General features: G+C 48.2%; 4 protein-coding genes across 4 annotated transcripts; 2 read left to right on the top strand and 2 right to left on the bottom strand.

Moving 5' to 3' along the window:
- Positions 1-1,106: 1,106 nt before the first annotated feature.
- LOC101954167 (histone H2B 8) lies at positions 1,107-1,601 on the bottom strand. The gene has a single exon (XM_065571121.1). The coding sequence runs from the start codon at positions 1,552-1,554 to the stop codon at positions 1,174-1,176; it is 381 nt and encodes a 126-aa protein (XP_065427193.1). The 5' UTR covers positions 1,555-1,601; the 3' UTR covers positions 1,107-1,173.
- A 271-nt stretch (positions 1,602-1,872) lies between these two features.
- LOC101953696 (histone H2A.J-like) lies at positions 1,873-2,384 on the top strand. The gene has a single exon (XM_008177098.4). The coding sequence runs from the start codon at positions 1,936-1,938 to the stop codon at positions 2,323-2,325; it is 390 nt and encodes a 129-aa protein (XP_008175320.1). The 5' UTR covers positions 1,873-1,935; the 3' UTR covers positions 2,326-2,384.
- A 7,277-nt stretch (positions 2,385-9,661) lies between these two features.
- Positions 9,662-10,160, bottom strand: LOC101953403 (histone H2B 8-like). The gene has a single exon (XM_005313419.4). The coding sequence runs from the start codon at positions 10,091-10,093 to the stop codon at positions 9,713-9,715; it is 381 nt and encodes a 126-aa protein (XP_005313476.1). The 5' UTR covers positions 10,094-10,160; the 3' UTR covers positions 9,662-9,712.
- A 292-nt stretch (positions 10,161-10,452) lies between these two features.
- On the top strand, positions 10,453-10,987 carry LOC101953119 (histone H2A type 2-C). Its single transcript, XM_005313418.4, has one exon. The coding sequence runs from the start codon at positions 10,509-10,511 to the stop codon at positions 10,896-10,898; it is 390 nt and encodes a 129-aa protein (XP_005313475.2). The 5' UTR covers positions 10,453-10,508; the 3' UTR covers positions 10,899-10,987.
- Positions 10,988-12,165: the final 1,178 nt, after the last annotated feature.

A 12,165-nucleotide genomic window follows, 5' to 3' on the forward strand; every position in this document is an offset into this window, starting at 1 on the left:
GTCCTGTCTGCCGACTGGCCAATGCCAGGTGCCCCAGAGGGAATGAACAGAACAGGGAATCGTCAAGTGTCCATCTCCCATTCCCAGCTTCTGACAAACAGAGGCTGGGAACACCATCCCTGCCCAGCCTGGCTAATAGTCATTGACTAGCCTAGTAAGTCTCAAAATGTGACACACGCACACACACACACACACACACACACACACTGCACCCGCAAGGCTCAAACAGCTTTCTATTATTTTGACATAATCTCATGAGTTTTAAAGACCATCTCGTGATCTGTGGTGAGCTTGACTCCTGGTTTTTTTTTTGAACAGTTGGGTTTGGCCAGACTGAGATCACAAAGATTTGCCTTCTGGCTGAGATTTCGCGGTTGGGGTGAGCCCAGAGCCGGTCTGGGATGGGTGGTTTCCTCGGGGTGGATATGGTTGAAGTTCCCCCACCCCGACCGGAGCTGCCACATGGTCGCAAACGGGAAATCTCTCCCTCCCCGCCTTGTAACAAAGGCAAACGAGCTGCCCCCTTTCCAGTCTCCGAGCCCCCAAATCCGGTTTTAGAAAGGCAGATTGTTAACCATCTGAGGAGATCGGGAAATGAACAGCTCTCTCGCCTCCTGGAGAAGAGAAAGGTTAGTTTAGGATATAATTCATTCAGCCTGTCCCTATAAAATCTGGTATTAAAACAAAAAACCCCTTCGGTTTATTTTGTCTATAAAAGACCATCCATAGAACACACTGGGTTTCAAGCATAAAGGGAATAAAGACGCGAGCTCTTCCAAGCTAGATGAGATAGAAAGGACACAGACATTTCATGTTGATTCACCTAAACGTGTCGCCCAGAAGTGAGGAGTTTTGCATTTCCTGTTCAGAGCTGGCCCATCTAACCAATGCATGTTCTTAATAGCCAAGAAAATACCTAGCATATTTACAGCATTATGAAACCCTCATTAAATGGGTTTTAATGATTACACAGTACTTGACTGAGTTAAGCTCCAGGAACAAAGAACATGACTAGGGCTATCCTAGATATTCAAAGCTCATTTTAAAATGGTTCCTTTAGTGACTTTCTGCTGGTAAAACAGTGACTCAAGCTCTCATTGACAAAGTGGGTGGCTCTTAAAAGAGCCTTTGGGTTTTAGGTGTAACAACTTCCCGGAGCGGCGCAGCCCTTGTTTACTTGGAGCTGGTGTACTTGGTCACCGCCTTGGTGCCCTCGGACACGGCGTGTTTGGCCAGCTCCCCGGGCAGCAGCAGGCGCACGGCGGTCTGGATCTCCCGGGAGGTGATGGTGGAGCGCTTGTTGTAATGCGCCAGGCGAGACGCCTCCCCAGCGATGCGCTCGAAGATGTCATTGACGAAGGAGTTCATGATGCCCATGGCCTTGGAAGAGATGCCGGTGTCGGGGTGAACCTGCTTCAGCACCTTGTAGACATAAATGGAGTAACTCTCCTTGCGGGTCTTGCGGCGCTTCTTATCCCCCTTCTTCTGGGTCTTGGTCACCGCTTTCTTAGAGCCCTTCTTGGGCGCGGGAGCGGACTTGGCTGGTTCGGGCATCTTGAAGACTACGAGCAACCTGCAAAACACAATGCTGTAACCTGCGGCGGTGGCCCTTTATTTATACCGCGCCTATGTAAATGAGGTAGCCTACCCTTTCCTGTCCTATTGGCTGATAGCAAGGCTCACGTCACCCCGCGGCCAACTCGGCAACAAAGAACACGGACTCTAATTCTCGCACTTCTTATTGGATAGTCACAGCATCTTTCCTTCCCATTGGCCAGGTGGAGAAGTAGCTTTCCCATTGGGTGATAGAGGTGGAGCCAATCAGAAGTCGCGTGGCTCATCTGCCCGAGCCTATAAAAGGCTGGGCCCGTACAATTTCAAGCATCTGTTTCTGGAGTTGTGCAAGTCGCTGTTGTTGGTCTGCAGAGTGTCGTGATGTCTGGCCGCGGAAAACAGGGAGGTAAAGTGCGGGCCAAGGCCAAGTCTCGCTCTTCTCGTGCTGGGCTGCAGTTCCCTGTGGGCCGCGTGCACCGCCTGCTGCGCAAGGGGAACTATGCGGAGCGAGTGGGAGCCGGCGCTCCCGTTTACATGGCTGCGGTGCTGGAGTACCTCACGGCGGAAATCTTGGAGCTGGCTGGCAACGCCGCCCGCGACAACAAGAAAACCCGCATCATCCCCCGGCACTTGCAGCTGGCCATCCGCAACGACGAGGAGCTGAACAAACTGCTGGGGAAAGTCACCATCGCGCAGGGGGGCGTCCTGCCCAACATCCAGGCGGTGCTGCTGCCCAAGAAAACCGAGAGCCACAAAGCCAAGGGCAAGTGAGCAGGCGGCTCGTATTCGAATTCACTGAACCCAAAGGCTCTTTTAAGAGCCACCCACAAGTTCAGAAAGAGCTGTTGATCTCTGAAAACGGTAGATAAAAAGGAAGAGGAAAAAGGATAAGTATAAGTAGTTCTCTATGGAGATGCATGCAACAGTTTGCGGGTAATTTATTGTGCTTCTGGATTGTTGCTAGACAGCTGAGGTTTGGTGTCAAACTAGGTTATATTTTTCTACTAAAAGAGCAGTCTCCTTGCTAAGGGGTTTGGCGTGAAATGCATTAACACCCCATACATCAGCTAAAATGGAGGATGGTCTGTACTTAATGTAGCAGTAAAGTTATTCCTCTCCTTACCTGGTTTTAGACATTTAAGAAAAATAAGTGGTTTGGATGAAGTGATAGTTACTGTGTTCTCCTGTATTTTGGTGTGAGTTCAGGAAGTGAGTGCAGATGCAAGAATCAATCCTTTCTCCTGCCCCCATTCTGTCATTTCTGTTTCTGTGAGAGATGAGTAACGGCTTTACATAGAGAACAGGAGGACTTGTGGCACCTTAGAGACTAACAGATTTATTTGAGCATAAGCTTTCGTGGGCTAAAACCCACTTCTTCGGATACATCCACTGCTCAAATAAATGTGTTAGTCTCTAAGGTGCCACAAGTACTCCTGTTCCTTTTGTGGATAGAGTAACATGGTTGCTACTCTGAAACCTGTCATAGAGAGGGAGGTTACTGATTGGGGGTGGGGGGAATCTACCCCCATTTTCCTGCTTTCACTCCCAGCCACAAAGTGGTTGTTTACAATTTTCTTCACAAGCTGAGAGCATGCTACTGAATATATGCGAAATAAATGGTGTTATTTCAATGAGCCACACAGATTAAAATGCAAACCTGGAAATTGATAACCTAAGAATGGCTATACGGTTCAGGTCAATGGTCTGTCTAGCTCAGTCCAGTATCCTGTCTTTCAATAGTAGGTGGTGCCTAGTATTTCAGAGAGAATCAACAGAACAGGTGATCCATCCCTTGTTATCCTCTCCCTGTCTTGAGCAGTCAGAGGCTAGGGACACTCAGGATTCCATCCCTGACCATCTTGGCTAATAGCCATTGATGGACCTGTGGTGGATTAATTAATCTAATTAGTTTTGAGGCATGTTATAGTTTTGGCCTTCACAACATCCCCTGGCAAGGAGTTCCACAGGTTGTGTTGAGTGAAGTATTTCCTTTATATCAGTACTCAAACTGGGGGTCACAAGATTCTTACATGGGGGGGTTGTGAACTGTCAGCCTCCACCCCAAACCTGCTTTGCCTCCGGCATTTATTATGGTGTTAAATATATAAAAAGTGTTTTTAATTTGTAAGGGGGGTTGCACTCAGGGGCTTTCTATGTGAAAGGGGTCACCAGTACAAAAGTTTGAGAACCACTGCTTTATATGATGTTTGTTTATATGGAGAAATCAGGGGAGGGGAAGAGCCTTTTCCTTCTGGGCCACACTGAAATGCTTTATAGAAATGTTGCCCCCTAATTAAGTGCTCCCCATGCTGGGGGGGGGTGCCCCCCTTTTCCACTGTTCCCTCTTCCCCCATATCGAGCCTTCCAATCTCCCTTCTGTGGCACAAGTTCTGTGTGCCCCCATTCCTCCTTCCCCCAGCAGGGGCCCTGAGTGAACCCCTGTTACCTCCTTCCTTCCCATGTGAGGGTTTCTGCATGCCACATTTCCTCCTTCCCCAATACGAGGGTCCTCCATTCTCTCCTCCCATGCTAGGCGCTGTGCATTCTCCCCATGCCAATGCATTACCTTCCCTCCCCCATTCTTGTGTGGGAGAAAAGTCATTCGGCATAGCCATATCAATGTGTTAATTGGTCGGTGCCATGGACTCACAGATCGTGCCCACTCTTGGCCCTATGCGGTCCCTGGGGGGAACCCCCTTCAGTGCGACAGCCCTTCTTGGGGGTCCACTCTCTCTCGGGGTCAGGCCCCTCCACCTCCTGGAGCCGCACCTCTCTGAGCCTTAGCACGTCTGTCTCTGCCGTGGGCCCCGTCAGGGAGTACACTTGCTCTGGACCCCCGGGGCCTCCATTCCCAGAGGGAATAATGCCACCCTGTTCTCTAGCCCGAAGCGACTCTCCGCCAGCATAACACAGGAGGGTTTATGGAGGAGAAGCAGGGATAAGATGGAGTGTGTGTATGGTTATACTGGAAGGGGGTTAATGGGCACCATCAACCAGTTATTTAATCTACAGACAAATGCAGAAATGCTTGAGGTGCTTGGCCTGTGCTAAAGAACTGGTAGGAGCTTAATGTTTCCCTTTTTTGGCTTTTCTGATTTCTTCCCACCCTCCAGAATCATTCTGATCGCTGATGCCTGGACTATTTCCATGTCCTGAACGTTTGGAATTGACTGGATGCAAGATTCCAACAGTCCTACAGACAACTGCCATCAAGTTGCGTGTAAGGCCTTCACCAGCTCAGCCCATAAATCCTGTTTGATTTACTGTGGAATGAGCCTCTGCCCCTCCCTGGGCACAGAGCCCCTACCATGCAGGGGGAACCCGCACCTCCTGCCTTTAGCACCAGAGTCCCCCGTCCCCCCCGTGACTTCATTAAATTCTAGCCTGCCCCTGTTGCACAGAAAAAAACTGGGAGGGACCCTTTGAGGCGCTTGAGTGAGGTGTAACTCATGTAGTTGTGCTTTCAAATGGCTCCTGTTTAACCTGATTTATCACACGATGGATAGTTCTCTGAAGACATCCACGCAGTGTGCAGCGGGGGTCAAAAAAGCAAACAGGATGTTAGGAGCCATTAAAAAAGGCATAGAAAATAAGACCAAGAGTATCTTATTGCCCTTATATGAATCCATTTTACGCCCACATCTTGAATACTGTATACAGATGTGGTCTCCTCATCTCAAAAAAGGTATACTGGCATTAGAAAAAGTTCAGAGACGGGCAACTAAAATGGTTAGGGGTTTGGAAGGGGTCCCATATGAGGAGAGATTAAAGAGGCTGGGACTTTTCAGCTTGGAAAAGAGACTAGGGGAGGATATGATAGAGGTCTATAAAATCATGAGTGATGTGGAGAAAGTGGATAAGGAAAAGTTATTCACTTATTCCCATAATACAAGACATATTGGGATCACCAAATGAAATTAATGGGCAGCAGGTTTAAAACAAATAAAAGGAAGTTCTTCACCCAGTGCCCAGTCAACATGTGGAACTCCTTGCCGGAGGAGGTTGTGAAGGCTAGAACTATAACAGGGTTTAAAAGAGAACTGGATAAATTCATGGAGGTTAAGTCTATTAGCCAGGCTGGGTAAGGAATGGTGTCCCCAGCCTCTTTGTCAGAGGGTGGTGATGGATGACAGGAGAGAGATCACTTGATCATTGCCAGTTGGGTTTGCACCCGGCATTGGTCACTGTCAGTAAACAGGACACTGGGCTAGATGGACCTTTGGTCTGACCCAGTACGGCCATTCTTATGTTCTTATGAATGTGATCAGACTATTATCAGGAGCAACTGATCCTGGAGCTATGTAGCCAGTTGAGGGGAGGACCCCACAGTGGTCTGGTCATAGACAGTAAGTCCGAAGTTGCATTTGACTTTATTCCCATCTCAAACAGATTAACCCTAAAGAACAGGGTCCATTCCAGTCCAGGAAGTGTTGTAGGCACTTAGGCGGGCTGGCTCCGGAGTCACAACCCTTGCAGAGCATGGGGTGATCCCAGGACTCTGGATTGCTTGGTGAACAGGGAGAAACAAACAATGTGCACTTTAATACAGACACATGTAGGAAGAAGGAATGAAGGCCATACTTACAGAATGGGGGACTTTATCCTGGCATGCCACGATGCTAAAGGTGATTTGGGGGAGGGTCATGGTGGATAATTAGCTGAACATCTGATCCTAGTGCATCACTGTGAATATGATCTATGGATGTATAAACAGGGGAAAGTCGAGTTGGGGTAGAGAGGTTCTTTTACCAATTTGGCTCTGGTGTGACCACTGCTCGAATAAATGGACACAAATCTGACTTCAAGAATTATAACATTCAAAAACCAGTTGGAGAACACTTCAACCTCCCTGGTCACTCGATTACAGACCTCAAAGTCACAATTCTCCAACAAAAAAACTTCAAAAACAGACTCAGAGAGACTGCTGAATTGGAATTAATTTGCAAACTCGACACCATTAAATTAGGCTTGAATAAAGACTGGTAGTGGATGGCTCATTACACAAAGTAAAACTGTTTCTTCATGCTTATTTTTCCCCTATGGTTACTCACACCTTTTTGTCAACTGTTGGAAATGGGCCATCCTGATTATCACCACAAAAGGTTTTTTTTTTCCTGCTGATAATAGCCCACCTTAACTGATCACTCTTGTTATAGTGTGTATGGCAACACCCATTTTTTCATGTTCTCTCTCTCTGTGTGTATCTTCCACTGCATGCATCCAATGAAGTGGGTTTTAGCCCACAAAAGCTTATGCTCAAATAAATTTGTTAGTCTCTAAGGTACCACAAGTCCTCCTGTTCTTTTTGCTTGAATCCTGTGTCCAGTTGTGATGCCCACAATTAAAGAAAGATGTTGATAAATTGGAGAGAGTTCAGAGAAGAGCCTCAAGCATGATTAAAAGATCAGAAAATGTGTTAGAGCAGAGGTGCTGGAACTGGGGGGGGGGGTGCTGCCCCATGGCTCTCAGCACCCCCACTATACAAATTGTTCCAGTGCCCCGAGTGAGTCTCTTGATCTATTTAATTTAACAAACAGAAGATTAAGGGGTGACTTTTATCCCCTATGCGCTATAAGTAGAGATGCCGCCCGACTTATGGAATCGTTCCTTTCAGGAAAGCCTTGTGTAACTCAAATTTTGCATAAACCAGAAACATATACCTGTACATTACGCAAAAATTTCCGCAACTCAAAAATCCTATTTCTGGCTTATGGAACTTTTTCTGTAAGTGTGAATTTACATAAATCAGATCTTGCGTAACCTGGGGAGTGTCTGTACCTACATGGAGATCCAATATTTAATAATGGGCTTTTACTGTACTTGGGCTAGACGAATTGAGACTGGAAATAAGGTGTATATTTATAACAGTGAAGGTAGTTAATCATTGGGGCAATTTACCAAGGGTTATAGTGAAGTCTCTAGCACTGGCAATTATAAAATCAAGATGGGATGATTTTCTACTAAATGCTGTGCTCTAGTTCAAACAGGATTTTGGGAAAGGCCTATGCTTCTGTTAGGCTAGAATTCAGACCACAACGGTCTCTTCTGGCCCTTGAATCTCAGAAACTAGTCTCTTACTGTCACTTACACCTCTACCCCAATATACCACGAATTTGAATATAACGTGGTGGGGGGGCTGCGCACTCCAGTGGATCAAAGCACGTTTGATATAACGCTGTTTCACCTATAACGTGGTAAGATTTTTTGGCTCCTGAGGACAGCGTTATATCAGGGCAGAGGTGTATTTTATATTTGCACAGCAGGTAGCACTGTGGAGACCACCCTAGCTGAGGCCCTTAAGCACTACTACAATAACAGGGTTAAATAACAATGAATCCGTGGGATACAGCCAGTGAGGATGCTCTGTACAATACAATATTTGAGCCACAGAGTTAAGCGTTTGAAAGACTGGTGTTAATCATTGCTGAGAGAGATGACAGGGTACAATCTCCTGGAAAACAGGAACATACCCAAAGAGTCAAAAGCTTCTATTAAATCAGCTTATGCTGTGGAAAACAGAAGAGCTGTACTTTAGACTCTAGATCTGGGGGTATGAGAAACCTAAGGATGCCATAAAGCAGAAGTGGACAGTAGGTGGGCAGCTGGTCAAATCCAGACAGTCAGACGCTTTTGAACAGACTTTGAAATCTTTATTTACTTATCACTTGTTATTTTTGTATTATTGTTTCTGGAGTCTGGGCCTTGACAAACAATAATTGATTCCCTATGCAGTAAGAGAAATTACTCTGAACAGAGTCAGAGAGGGGACTTGCTCCCTTGAAAGGTTCTCTATTTACTGCTGTAACCAAGACATCAGAAGCGGCCTTACAGAGCTGGGGAAAGCGTGTTTTGCGGTGGGGGTGGGGCGGTGTGGGTATTGTCCGACCAAATTGAGAACTGAGCGAGGAGGCCGGAAACACTTCCCCCTCTCCCGCCCTATAATGTGACGCGTCTTCGCTCCCACCAATGAGGCACCGCACAGCGAACTCTGGCCAATCATTAGCCAGCGCTTAACTTCAAATTCAAAAAGTTGCCTTTTGGCGCCAGCCCTGCCCTGCTGTTCCTTGATCTGATCTGTTCAATAAAACTAGCCCAAGTTAAAAGAAACTAACAATGGAACGTAGTGTAAAAGACACTGATCAAATCTCTTTCAACTCAGGCGCTTTCAGGAACGAATGAAGAATTGTTTCCACCTGTAGCTAACTTAATTTGTTAGTCTCTAAGGTGCCACAAGTACTCCTGTTCTTTTTAACTTAAAAATGTTTTCATTAGCATTCCTTCCTTCATCACATGTCTCTAGGCCTTCTCTGCTCTGAAACAATTTTAGTGTCATTTCTTATAGGGCTATGAGTTGCAATACCCTCTATTATTTTTCCCCCAGAGACCAGTAATCTGTCCCTCGGTGTAGAATTTTTATTTTAAATATATTGTTTTTTATTTGAAAATCTGGAAAATTAAGTTAAACCACTGAATTGATATTTTGGGAAGAAATGGATACCATCTAGAATGTTGCTGAATGTCTTTAAACACCTTAATATTGATAAAATGGAAAAAAGGAATATTTTTATTTTATTTAAATGCCCTTGAATATACTGAGAGAGATAAGGTAATATATTTGATAAGACTCAATATTTTATTACCTGACTCACCTCTCTAGAGAAGGTCCAGACCCCAGAAAGAAACAATTTTTATCAAATCAATTTTTGTTGGTGAGAGACAAGCTTTCTAGTTCTCAAAGGTCTGGAAAGTGTTCTTGGACTGTCACAACCAAATATAAAAATGGAACGTATTACTTAAGCTGATTAATACTACTCTAATCATACAGGGGGAAAACAATGAAAAACTGCTAAAAACAGCATAGTCCTTTAAAAGTTCTGATCTATTTCTCCCATTAAAACATTACCAGGCCCCTTTACTCAAATTAAGAGTAAATTCACTTACTTATTGTGCAAGTAAATTCTATCTTGCGTGCCCTGATATGAATTAGGTGTGTGATTCGCCAGGATGTTACAAATTAGTAGAACCTAACACCGGGGAAAAAACTACAGAAGTTACAGACTCACTAGGTACGTCAGTGAAAGTGACCAAGACTCTCTTATAGATCAAGTAGGTGGCTCTTAAAAGAGCCGTTGTGTTGTTTTTTAGAGACAAAGACCAGTTACTTGGAGCTGGTATACTTGGTCACCGCCTTGGTGCCCTCGGACACGGCGTGTTTGGCCAGCTCCCCGGGCAGCAGCAGGCGCACGGCGGTCTGGATCTCCCGGGAGGTGATGGTGGAGCGCTTGTTGTAATGCGCCAGGCGAGACGCCTCCCCAGCGATGCGCTCGAAGATGTCATTGACGAAGGAGTTCATGATGCCCATGGCCTTGGAAGAGATGCCGGTGTCGGGGTGAACCTGCTTCAGCACCTTGTAGACATAAATGGAGTAACTCTCCTTGCGGGTCTTGCGGCGCTTCTTATCCCCCTTCTTCTGGGTCTTGGTCACCGCTTTCTTGGAGCCCTTCTTGGGCGCGGGAGCGGACTTGGCTGGATCAGGCATACCGACTTCAAAGCAGCTCACTTGATAAAACACCGATAGGACAAGCCGAATGATAAACTGCCAGTGTAGGCGAGCCTTTATTTATAGCGCCCCTATGCAAATGAGGGTAGCCTATATACTACCTTCCTATTGGTTCCTAAATAATAACTTACCTTTCTCTCTTACAAACTCGTAGGCAAATAAAGCGCCACTCCAAGTCTTGCGTTCCTATTGGATACCACAACAGAATCTACATTCCGATTGGTCAGGTTGAGAAGTCGGCTTCCCATTGGTTCTCTCAGGAGCTTTTTCGCTTGGCCAATCACCAGTTTCTGGCCTGGTCGCTACGAGGGCATAAAAGGCAAAGAACGCGCTTTGCTCCCTCACTTTTATTTTGTGTGAGCTGTGTTCGTTTCTTCTCTTAAGGAGTTTCATAATGTCTGGCCGCGGAAAGCAGGGAGGTAAAGCCCGGGCTAAGGCCAAGTCTCGCTCTTCTCGGGCTGGGCTGCAGTTCCCTGTGGGCCGTGTGCACCGCCTGCTGCGCAAGGGGAACTATGCGGAGCGAGTGGGAGCCGGCGCTCCCGTTTACATGGCTGCGGTGCTGGAGTACCTCACGGCGGAAATCTTGGAGCTGGCTGGCAACGCCGCCCGCGACAACAAGAAAACCCGCATCATCCCCCGGCACTTGCAGCTGGCCATCCGCAACGACGAGGAGCTGAACAAACTGCTGGGGAAAGTCACCATCGCGCAGGGGGGCGTCCTGCCCAACATCCAGGCGGTGCTGCTGCCCAAGAAAACCGAGAGCCACAAAGCCAAGGGCAAGTGAGCAGGCGTCTGCTGCCGCTGTCTAGGCGAGGGAGATCCGCCGCCACTCAGCCTCTCCACCCCAAAGGCTCTTTTCAGAGCCACTCACAATGTCAGGCAAAGAGTTGTTAGTCCCTGTTCTGTTTCTTGGGGGTTGTTGCTAAGGGAACATGAACCAGTTCAGTAGAAACTCAGGCCCGGGTTGCTATCCCGGGTCGAAATCGGGTGGCGAGAATTTACAGGAGACTTGTTCTCCCTGAAAACACGCCCCGTGGATAGAAAACGTCCTGGTCCCTGCCCAGAGCCCGGAAAACGTGTGAACAAATAAGCTCCTTTGCCGGGGGAGAGACACTAGTAATTTTAATAAAGCGAGGAGAAAACCGATCGCGAGTCGGGTTGCGCGTTTCTCCTTTGCTGGAGGCGCTGCGCGGCGGTGTCAGGGCGAAGAACAATAAAAAAACGGCTACAGGGGGTCAGACCAAAGGTCCATCTGGCCCAGTATCCTGTCTTCCGAGAGTGGGAATGAAAGCGGGTGGAGAGTGTGTGTGTGTGTGTGTGCGTGCGCGGGGGGCGGAATTCACCCCAGCCCGGCAAATTCAAACGGTACAAACGGTTGCGCGCCATGCTCCAGCGAAGGAGGCCCAGGGCGCGCCTGCCCTCTCCCTCCCTGCGCGCCCTTATGGGATGGAGGGTCGGGGAGGGTTGTATCTCTGGCCAATCCCCGCGCAGCCCGTGAAATTCAAAAAGCTCAACTGCCCCTGCGGCGAGTTACTGAAAATCCGCGGGAGGCGCAGAACGCGCAGACCAGAGGCACTTGAGCAAACCCCTCAGTTCCCCTCTATCCTCCCGGGCCCTGAGCACACAACTCCCCAGACTGCCCCTCTATGGCCCCCCAGGCACTGAGCAAACAGCCCCCCAGAGTGCCCCTCTATGGCCCCCCCAGGCACTGAGCACACAACCCCCACAGACTGCCCCTCTATGGCCCCCCAGGCACTGAGCAAACAGCCCCCCAGAGTGCCCCTCTATGGCCCCCCCAGGCACTGAGCACACAACCCCCACAGACTGCCCCTCTATGGCCCCCCAGGCACCGAGCAAACAGCTCCCCAGAGTGCCCCTCTATGGCCCCCCAGGCACTGAGCACACAACCCCCACAGACTGCCCCTCTATGGCCCCCCCAGGCACTGAGCACACAACCCCCACAGACTGCCCCTCTATGGCCCCCCAGGCACCGAGCAAACAGCTCCCCAGACAGCCCCTCTATGGCCCCCCCAGGCACTGAGCACACAACC

This window comes from Chrysemys picta, chromosome 17, assembly GCF_011386835.1.
Source record: "Chrysemys picta bellii isolate R12L10 chromosome 17, ASM1138683v2, whole genome shotgun sequence".
NCBI lineage: Eukaryota > Metazoa > Chordata > Testudines > Emydidae > Chrysemys > Chrysemys picta.

Coding starts and splice junctions, on each gene's coding strand:
- LOC101953403 (XM_005313419.4), bottom strand. CDS start 10,093: ATGCCTGATCCAGCCAAGTCCGCTCCCGCGCCCAAGAAGGGCTCCAAG.
- LOC101953696 (XM_008177098.4), top strand. CDS start 1,936: ATGTCTGGCCGCGGAAAACAGGGAGGTAAAGTGCGGGCCAAGGCCAAG.
- LOC101953119 (XM_005313418.4), top strand. CDS start 10,509: ATGTCTGGCCGCGGAAAGCAGGGAGGTAAAGCCCGGGCTAAGGCCAAG.
- LOC101954167 (XM_065571121.1), bottom strand. CDS start 1,554: ATGCCCGAACCAGCCAAGTCCGCTCCCGCGCCCAAGAAGGGCTCTAAG.